This window comes from Ixodes scapularis, unplaced genomic scaffold (assembly GCF_016920785.2).
Source record: "Ixodes scapularis isolate PalLabHiFi unplaced genomic scaffold, ASM1692078v2 PGA_scaffold11__112_contigs__length_91849675, whole genome shotgun sequence".
In the NCBI taxonomy this organism is placed as follows: Eukaryota; Metazoa; Arthropoda; class Arachnida; order Ixodida; family Ixodidae; genus Ixodes; species Ixodes scapularis.
In genome coordinates, this window is record NW_024609837.1 from 46,199,953 (window position 1) to 46,210,594 (window position 10,642).

At 41.9% G+C, this 10,642-nt stretch overlaps 1 protein-coding gene across 1 annotated transcript; it reads left to right on the forward strand.

Annotated features, from left to right (window-relative positions):
* On the forward strand, positions 1-4,827 carry LOC115319973. Its single transcript, XM_029980064.3, has 3 exons — positions 1-110; positions 1,521-1,961; positions 4,528-4,827. Exons 1-3 carry the CDS (start codon positions 68-70, stop codon positions 4,737-4,739), a joined length of 696 nt encoding a protein of 231 aa, XP_029835924.2. The 5' UTR covers positions 1-67; the 3' UTR covers positions 4,740-4,827.
* Positions 4,828-10,642: the final 5,815 nt, after the last annotated feature.

A 10,642-nucleotide genomic window follows, 5' to 3' on the forward strand; every position in this document is an offset into this window, starting at 1 on the left:
GCGGGCGTCGTGCCATAGAAGCTCTCCATCCAACATCTCAGCGTCCGATTCTAGAATCTGCGTGAAAATGACGGCATCCTATTTATTTCTCATTGCCCTCAGCATCGCAGGTATGGCATGTATTGCGATTCATCATTGCTATGTCCCCAGTGACGACGTTTCGGCAGGATGGATACTCTAAATGCCTTAATAAGATAATAGACCGATCACACTAAATCTTCGGTGCATGCGTGACTACGCCATATGTTTATGTCACGGGAGGCAAATGACAGCGCGCGAGAGGGTTGGTGCTATCTCGTGCTCTACATGCGCAGATCTCCAGTGAGGTTCGGGCATGTGCAGAAGGACTAAAGTTCCCTCGATGCATTGCGGCTGCCGAGGCTTAGTGAAACTGACTGGTGAGATTATTGAAGTCACTAGTTTAAAAACTACCCTTAAAGGTCGTACATTGGAGTGTGTGTGCAAGAGGTTGTGTGCATCTCAGTGGGAATGAAGTTCGACTTTTTGGTCAGTGCTGCCCGACTTGTACTTGCAAATAAAAAAAAGAGCAATTAATACATTTGGTTTTATTTTATGTCACATATAACGACTACAAAGTTTTACAAAAATTTAGTGCCAACGAATACTTGATATATACTTCAGTTTGATTTTTAATGTGAAGGATTAACAAATTACACGCAACAAATGCTGCACCCGTCTTCCGCCTGTTTTTTTTTTATTTTTTTAGCTCGTTTTTTTTTTCGTCAAACCTATGTTGAACTTTTATGAACTTTGCATTACAAGTTAAAAAAAAAAGTTGAACCCGCTTCAACTCCAACCTTTAAGGTAATTCGGTATCCCATCAAGACTGCTAAGAAATAACTCCTATCCTTTCATTTGCTTTATGACTCATCATTGCTCTAGGCTTTTGCGATACTGTATATATATATGTTATATTTCCATTTTGTATTTGTACTGCTCTGACGTTACCGCGGGCTATAGTTTCCTCCTTTCCTTGAGTTTCTCTCCTTATAAACCAGTGCCTGCTCTGCTTCTTGGCGACGATAGAGAGAAACAATTGTCATGCTAAGTGTGATCAACAGGAACTTGATAATTAACTTCTTGATTTTTGAAGATAGAGATAGGAGTCCAATTATGAACTTGCTGAGCGCCATGAAAACCGATAAAAAAACAATAAATACACAAATTTTCGAAAGGTATGGTGCGCGTGGATAACGCCTTGGCACGCTAAAGTGACCACTCGGGCAGTCGCAAGAGCAGCCGCGCAAAAACCCACCTGGCGTGTTTTTTTTGTTGTTTTTTTTTCTCTTATCACACGCGTTTCGTACCGCCAGCAAGGTGGCCATTGCACAAGTGGTAAGTTTAGCGGACAACCGCGCTTTCCACGCGCAGCAAATCTTTCTAAAATCTACACATTAAGTGATTATCAGAAAACGCTCATCAGGCATCTGATTGAAACCACACATTTGTATTTTCAATAATTAAGAAGAAAAAAATTTACGTCGCAAACTTTCACGCAGGCCTCTGCGTGGGCTCCCAGCACGAGGCTAACTCGTTCCTGGATCGCATCGGGGCGTTCTACGTCAAGAAGCCCGTTGAATGGATGGCCCTCGACCCTGCCCACCTTCCGTGGACCAATTTCTCCGTGAAACACACGTCCCTTCCCGGAAAGAATGTGACCGTCGTGATGGACCACGGCATCTTGCACGGCCTCTCGGGCGCGCTCCAGCGGGTGGGAGACTGCCAGCTGCGCCAGAAGAACAACCAGAACGTGACCGTCACCTGCAACGCGACCCTGGACGGTCTACAGGCAAACTTCAGGGCGTTCGTTCAGCACGACCAGGTTCCCTTGACCACGGCAGGGGCCGACTATCTGGTGGGCCTGTCCAAGGAGGAACGATTGGAGATGGAGTTTACGGTGAAGGATTCGCGGGCCCTGTTCCAGATCACGGCTATCCCATGTGCGTATGGTCATTTCTATGCTCGGCATCGACTACATCGGGCTACGTTTTCAAGGCCCTTTAAAACGTAAAGCCGCGATGACACTGGCTGGAGAGTGTTTCTTCCTTGTTGACGAACCGGTCACACTGGTCATAGAAAACAACTGTCTGCCGATATTCTCTAAACGTACAGACGTATGACGCAAACGTGCTTCGAAAGAGCTTGAGGCGTGTCTTCAGGTAAATATGTTATCATGACAGCAGTCAACACCGTGTCTTTTGTTCGATATATGTGCAGTATGACGGCGGTTTTAGGTGCTGGAGAATATCAGCCATCTGCATTAAGGCCACATCGCCATATCCCTCCGCACCACATAGGTGGTCTGCTATGGTCAACGTTGAGCAGTGGTCAACTCGCCTTCCCAGGTAGCGGAGTCCCTAGGTCAAACATTTGAGTTTTGACTGGGAATTAAGGGCCTTAAAAAGACGAAAGAAACCAACGTAAAGCCGAACCACACCTTTTTTTCGAGAATATGGGTATTTTGGTTTTAATTCGCTAATCAAGTGTCAACGTTAGGCTTCACGTCTGATAGTTTGACTTCGCATCTTTGGGATAAAACTCTAAACGACTGCGGGAGTTAAGCTCCGCTCGTGGTTTGGTTTTAGTTGGTAACTTTGTGCCTCAATTTTCAAACAAGTGCCACCTGTCGGCTTCGCAGCTAGTTCTTCGGCTGATACCTGGCAACTTTGGCTCACGTCTGGCACTTTGGCAGTGATGTGGCGAGAGAGTAAAAAGTCAGGGAAACATGAAATGAAAGTACTCGGGAACTAATTAATGCCTTGGAGCAAAACCGTATTAGTCCCAAGTCGGGCCCTTAGGATTGTCAAGCTTGAGCTAAGTTAGGCGTTGCACTGCGTGCTACTTGGGTTTGGCGGTTACGACAAAGCTTGACGGAAGCTGGAGCCTGGGATGTTATCCATTTTTGTTTTCCGAGCGAAACGGGTGGTGAACATGCGGAGCGTTTTCCGATTTAAAGCCTAGCTTGATCTAGCTTCAGAGTCTCCTTTCGCGTGTGCGTGAATTGAGCGGACGCATCATTACCATGGTGACGGTGATCGTATCACATAGCCTTTATGCGGCCTTTGGACCTGATTAGGTGCGCGCTTGAGCCCTTTCGCCGTGGTTTTCGACTGGTGGAAGAGGTATGCAAAAACGGTCCGAAATGAGGGCATAAAGCAGATGGCCGATTTTTTCCAACGCCTTATATTTTGCGAGCCTTACTCAAAAAAGCATGGTTTTTGGTCATAAGAGTGCCTTTTTTTCTCTCTCTAAACTAGAAATTTAAGGTATTGAAATTCCGTTATCTGTTGGCGACGAAGGCAAAAATTTAATCGGTGGAATTCTCAACCTAGTTTTGTACCGATTTGGGTTGATAACTCTCTAGTTATGGAGGAAAACTAATATGAGCATCATGAATGTTTTTTTAACAAAGTGATAGCGTGTATAAATAAAATGCGTACCTGTTTCATACGCTATAACCCTGAAGTATTTATTCTGAGCGCTGGTTAGCCAAAGTAAAAAAGAGATTCACGTTGTGTATTTTTTAAACATGTATCCACCAGAAGAGATTATGCATATACTGCGTTGAATAAATGGCTTATTTACAGTGCCAAACCGATGCCCCTATACTTAAGATGCAGCTGTCTTTTTGCTCCCAAAACATTCAGAAACTGAAATTTGCCTCATTTAAATAAAATAATTTCGAAACAATGGTTGTGGTATCTACGATCGCCCACGTTGAAAAATAAAATGATTACATCTATCGAATCAAATCTTATTGGTATCAAAGTGACACGTGTCGCAGACAAAAAGCCAAAAACTGCAGTCACGCCGCTCATATATCATAGAAGAAACCCGCGGAGTTTCTCTGCAGAGATGATGATAATTATCTTCGGACGCACCTCGAGCATATTCGCAGCATGTGTATGGTTCAAGCATGCTTCATGCATTCTTCAAACATGCTTCAAACATGCTTCATGCATGTGCACGCTTTGAACATTGCTCCAGACAATTTGTGTGTGACCAATGGGAGAGACCCGTCATACAAGAAAGAAACACTCCACGGAGAATATCTGCAGAGTGCCTTTTGCATGATGCATTATCAGTGCTGCCGCAGCTTTTAGATAGGCTAAACAGGAAGCACGCGATGAAGCTCCAGTACAAAAACTGAATGAACACATTGGAAATCGATCAATTTAATAACATTAAATTAAAAAAAAATGTGATGGTTTACAATGTATCTATATTTACTTATTTTAAATGCCGTCAAGGCCCGAGGGCATTGCATGCGGGAGAGAGAGAGAAAGTACTGATGGGCTACGTCAAATTGAAACACAGCACCTGGCGACCCTAAATCATCCTCATTATCCCGTAATCATCATTATCATCGTACTTCTATTCATTCGCCCATCAACGTACAGCCGTTCATAGTGTGAAAAAAAATGTGTAAAAATAATTACGCTGAAATAGAAAGGAGAAAAAAGAAAGCTCACAAGCAAACAAACTTTGTCACTCTATTTATTTCAGGGAGCCGGTGCAGCCTGAAGCTGTTCAGTGTTTCCTCAATGGACACGGACGTCACGCTAAGCAGAGAACCCACGCTCGAAGACGGGATGAAAAGCAAAGTTTTCGAGAAAGCGCGATCTCGGGTCGCGGAAATGATCAAGGACGTCCTCCAGAGCCACTTCAAAGACGCGCTGGACAAGGCATCCCGAGGAGCGTACATGAGAATAGATTGAGGTGCTCTTTTGCAGACGCATGCAATAAGAAACGGCTTCCTCCTTCTAACAGACATAATTTCATTCAATAAAGAGTTTTATACATGCACTACCTTTAATCTATATTTGTTCTGGTAGGCAAGCATCATTCAAAACGAATGTGCGGAATATAGTTTCTTGGATTTTCACGATTTGTGGCCGTAGGGGTATAGTGACAGCATACTGCAATCTCTTGCATCCGTGCAAACTGGAGAATCGAGCATATCAAGCTTTTTGATTGGCTAACGGCAGCCCTCTTGAAATTTTGTATTGGCTGATGTCAGACATCGTGTAGTTTCGAATGAGACGATATCCACCATTTTCTACTGTCTGATCGGCTGGTATCGGTCATATCTTAGTTTATAATTGGATGACATCAGCCATCTTATAGTATCTTACTTTATAATGTCTACCATCTTGAACTTTCTAATGGGGTGGTGTCGGTCATCTTTAGCTGCCTGACTGGGTAATGGCGGCCATCTTAAAGTTTAGGATTGGGTGATGTTGGTCATCTTGAAGATTCGGATCGGCTAATATTGGGCATTTAAAAAAAAACAACATAAAAGCAAAAACAAAAAAACAAAAAAAACAACAGGTTGTGTAAAATAATTACCTAGGAGTACAGATAGTGCCTGTTTGTAAATGACAAGCTGATTTTGACTGGCGTAATTCACGGAGTGCGGTTTGCTCTCATCGCAACAACGTTAGGTGTTTTTGATTTAATCGCAGCTGTTACTCATTCATGAAATGGCACTTCTATGTTATTTTTCTTTTCCCAGGTTGAATGTATTTTTTTGTGTGTGTCACGTATGTGAATTATGTGGATGGGAATTAGGGTAAACGAAAGCCGACTATAAGAGTGGGTTTACATTCATATTCTCATCAGTCATTTTATTTGATATTTGTCGTAAAGCATACCAGTGGAAACAGTGTTTTGCATGATCTAACTTTTTGAACATATTTATGTGAAAAAATAAAATTTAATAAAAAAAAATAAGGAAAAAAAACGGAACAGGTCTTGACGATATTTGCCTAGTTGAATTTTGCATCGCGCTCAATTTTTTACTTATAGCAACAGAGCCCCAATACTTCTTAGTGTGGTCTATTTATACAATAGCGAAACGCCTTTTAAAATGAATTTTGGTATTTGGAAACTATAAATTTTGCCAATATGTCCAAAGATGATTCTACGGACAATTATGCCAGAAATGTTGGATTGGTTTCCAAACCAATTTTGAGGACAATCATATTTGAAATGTCACCAGACATAGCCAGTGCTATTGTGTAATAAAGAAATTCCCCTGGGTGTCTTTAATATTCTTTTCTACTAAAAAAAAGTTTGAAAAAAAATCTAATTTAAAAACTTCATAAAAATTCAACATGCAGTTCAAATAATTCGTAATATTGTATTTCTCTCGTAGCACATTTTTTATGCCTTTTGTATCCCGCGCACATATCGCAATAAATAAAATCAAAGTTTTGGGGCGCCACGCAGCGACACCCCACAATTGCCGTCACGTCGCAGCGTGACGGGAATTTTCTTTTTTTAAACAGGGTGTGAGCAATTGATTAACTTTCCTTCGTTAGAATGGACTCCAAGAACTAAATTGCTTAGTCGTGTTACTGGATGTTTACATACAGTTATTTGCTAGGCTGACCTTTTTTATTGTTTTGCCTACAGTTTACTTTGGCCTAAAATGTTGGCCGGCAGAATCTTCAAAAGTAAAATAAATAATAAATAAATATGTCATAAAACCGTCGACGTCACGTCCGATGACACTACGTGACTGTGACATTCATGGTGATATCGTGAAACGTACATTATCCAATGAAATAATTCAAGGCGGCGACATTAGCCGATTAAAATCTTCGAGATGGCCGGGATTAGCCAGTCAGAAATTTTAAGATGGCCGAAATTAGCCAATTGGAAACTTCATGATGACCAGCATCAGCCAGTCAGAACCTTCAGATGTCTGACATCAGTCAGTCATAAATGTCAAGATCGTGCACATCAGAAAATCAAAAACTTTATGATTGCCGACATTAGTCAATTAGAAACTTGCGACATCAATCAATTTGAAAGTTCAAGATGACCTACGTCAGCCAATAAAAAAAAAAAACATCAAGATGGCCGGCATTAGCCAATTAGTAACATGGCGACATCAGGTAACAAGAAACCTTACTGTAGCTTAAATTAGTAAATCAAAATCATCAGTTAATCAGAACCTTCAAGATATTCGACATCAACCAGTCAGAAACTTCAACCTGGCTAACATCATCCAAGCGAAAACCTCAAGATGGCCGAGATCAGCCAATCAAAGTGTTTGATAGGTGCCATTCTCGAGTGCCCACCGATGCATAATATGAGTGTGACGCCATTTTCAGGAAATATTCAGGTTCTCTAGGCCTGTGTTTCTCAAATGGGATTCCAAAGACCCGCGGGAATCCGGGAAGCCCTCGCCCCCCCCCCCCCCCCCCTCCCCTCCAAATCCTTGAAGTGTTTTTTCTTGACCTTCGCGCTAGGTGACGCAAAAACAACCACCCGGTATATCCAACCATTCATCCTTTCACTTGGTACTCCCCACTTCTTTCTATAATAGCAGAGTTTGCCTTCTCACAACACTGCAATTATTTGCGCTATCTTATACCCCCCCCCCCCTTCCCTGTTCCCCGCTGTCATGGGGTTCCCCATCACCTTGGCGGGTCTCCAAGGGGTCCCCGACACACCCATGCTTGAAAACCACTGCCTCTAGGCTATCCCCAAAGGCTTGATGAGGAAAGGCATTTTCTTCAAGAGTACTCTGTCCAAGAACGTGTTTATATTTTCTCTTCAAATAGACCTTTTGTCGAATGACTCAAGCATCAAAAATAATCCCGGGAACCTAGGTACACGCGCTGCACATGCTGGCGTCCTCAGCTCTAAGTGTTCGAAAGCCAAAGTCTAAAACAAACGACACTTTGCACGCGCGTTCCGCGAACACTTTATTTTGGTTATTCAAATATTTCTATAATTTTCTATAGGAAACGAGGGCACGTGCAGCGCGGGTACCTGCGTTCCCAACATTCTCTTGTATGCTTGGGTAATTAAAAATAAATATATTGCTGCAGAAATTATTTTAGTAGGCTTTATTTATTGTGTTATGCACTACAATGGCTGGGTTCGTACCGCCCTTCTTGCAGTGATTCATTTTGCACATACTGATTGAGCATCTATACAAACGTAGGAAAAAAAGAACTCTGAGAAAATGAATGTAAAGCTTGCGTATAACTCACCATAGGCACTCAGAGTAAAGAGATAAAAAAGGCCATTTAGAAACATGGTTGCCATTTACTACCTGGAAAATAAAATCAGAGGCATCGTGCGCAATGAACTAGGTCAAGTAAAGAAACGCAGCTAAGGCGTGACCAGTCTCGGGGATCATAGTATCCCCCCGCGGCCAATGAAATTGCAGCATTACACAAATGAAGAAGATCAAAGAACCAATCACAAAGCAAGAACCATGAATATAAGTAGACACTCCCTTTCCTTCTTAAGTGGCCAGTGCCTTTATATCGGTTGTTTCAAGCGAAACTTCCGCTGTAAAAACGAGCCGGAAAGATGGGCGCGTGCACATAGAAAGCTCAAACTTTCACTGAATAGGCACCGAGCAGGTTTGTTTTAATGTGTAAAATTAAAAAAAAAAAACGTTATTCTCTTTGTGTAAATATATACACACACATATATATATATATATATATATATATATATATATATATATATATATATATATATGTATAAAGAAAAAGGTTAGAGACAAAAAGATTTGCCAAAGTCAAGGTCGAGCGCGTTCGCAGACGACCTTTTTATACTCAGTTACAGGTTAAGAAGGTAGCGGCAAATGCCCCTCAAAGGGAATCAGATATCTCTCCGCCACCTCCGCATCCAATAGCGTCCCACCGTTTCCGTGACGTCGCGGCCAACGCGCGAGGAGGGTCTTGCCTTTCTGTACATATTTCCTTTATCTTTCGACTTTGACTTAGCATTGTGGAAGCCACGAGAGGGAGATTAGAGTTCTCCCCCACCGACGGAAACAAATACGACTTTCGGGGATTAGCTTCCCCCCCGATGGATACAAAGGCTGCTTTCAGGGGCTCGGTTCCCTCTCCGATGAATACAAAGGTCGCTTTCTTAAAAAGTGGGATCGGAGACAAGTGGGAATCCATTGAAGCGGAACAAGGAGCGTTTCCAGTGAACTCTTTTTTCGACTGCGGAGAGATTTGAAACAGGCGCATCACACTTGTGGGAGGAGCTTCTCCTACCTTCTTGACTTGTAACCGACTATAGCGATGCTATTGACTTGAGGCCCCATCTCCCGATAAGTGCCGTACCGAGCAGACAGCAGAGTGCGTCGTCTACTCGTTACGCCTATCGGGAGATGGCGCCACTCACTAGAATCAACTGAAATGCACTATTTGACCAAACTGTTACATTTCCAGCCGCCAAGCTCATTTTTCTAAGTCCCCAAGACGATTACAGTGCATTTATTATTGCGCGCAAGGTAATGTACTAATTTTTTTTTCAGTGATTCTTATTTTTTTACATAATGCTGGCTCGTGACTTTAAAGTTCCTAAAAGCTTGTAATCTCTAAAAACTACGTCCGCGGCCCTTTTCTTTGGAATTTCTGAGAATTCAACATTCTTTAGAAAATACTATTGATGTCGCGAAGTGACTTATCGATGGTGTGGTGGTGGAATGTTTTGTGAACATTTTTCCAGATGATGCGCTTGGCTACTTCTAAGTAGCCAAGTGCACTTCTGAGAATGCTAGGCCATATAGTTCTAGCTTTAACAAAGGTGAGAATAATTAATACGCATTTTAATTTTTCATAGGAACGTGATTTAAAAAAAAAACTAAATTTAGTTTTTCTAGTACGGTTGCACAGGAGCAGGGTTTGTAGTACGGTTGAGTTCAGTGGCGGTTTAGTAGAATCTTTGGGGTTTGGCTTTTCAGAAAAGGTAACAAAAGGACAATGCCGGGCATAAAGAAGTGGCGCACTAGGTTTTCATGTTATTTTTATTTTTTTTTGGCTGGTAATTAAAAATCGAAACATAGTTAAGCATACAAACATCGCACTTTAATAACCTTTCTCAAAAAAAGTTGAAAAGAATCGCTTTTGTGTTTCCCGAAGAGAGACAAATTTTAATTACTTATGATAATGCATACGAGAGGAGCTACTGAAAATGAACCTAGCACACTATCCAAACAAACAGAGGTTTTGAAAAGCCCACGTTTTTTCAAATCTTGTACGATATGGATCTTGAATCTACGCGGTACGTGGCCACAGAGGGTATGGCTTATTGACTATAACTGGGGATTCGTTTTTTTTTTTCGGCGTTTATGATTGTTTAGATTTGGGGGTGCTTTTTAAGGTTTTAGTTTTTTCCCCCGCAGACTTCGAGTTTTTCCGTGTATACATTTGGTGTTGCACAAAACTATATTTGCGCTTATCGGAGTTCCAGGCTGAGAAAAACAAAACAAGGCTTTACGATTCGCCAAACTCCACGAAACGTGCGTGCGTCCGACATAGTAAAGAGTTTTAGCAGATCGTTCCGGTACCTGGATACCCCCCTAACGATACCCGGTAATAATAATAACAATAATAATACGATGCACGATCAAAGGCGGCGGCAGAGTGTCGGGTATTGTTATCGGAGTCATCGGAACAACCTAGTAACATGCTATAATGCGAAGACCTCCTTGTAGCGACAAAAAAAAGAAATGTTACAAGGAGTGTTGCTCTCAAGGAAAAAGGAAGCTTTGCCAAAAGTTCAGCCTGGACTGTGTTTTGGATGAACACCAAATAAAGTTGAAAAAAAAAGATTTTCTTTCTTGAAGCTTCCATTT

Coding starts and splice junctions, on each gene's coding strand:
- LOC115319973 (XM_029980064.3), top strand. CDS start 68: ATGACGGCATCCTATTTATTTCTCATTGCCCTCAGCATCGCAG. Junction 111..1,520: donor CATTGCCCTCAGCATCGCAG/GTATGGCATGTA, acceptor ACTTTCACGCAG/GCCTCTGCGTGGGCTCCCAG. Junction 1,962..4,527: donor CCAGATCACGGCTATCCCAT/GTGCGTATGGTC, acceptor TATTTATTTCAG/GGAGCCGGTGCAGCCTGAAG.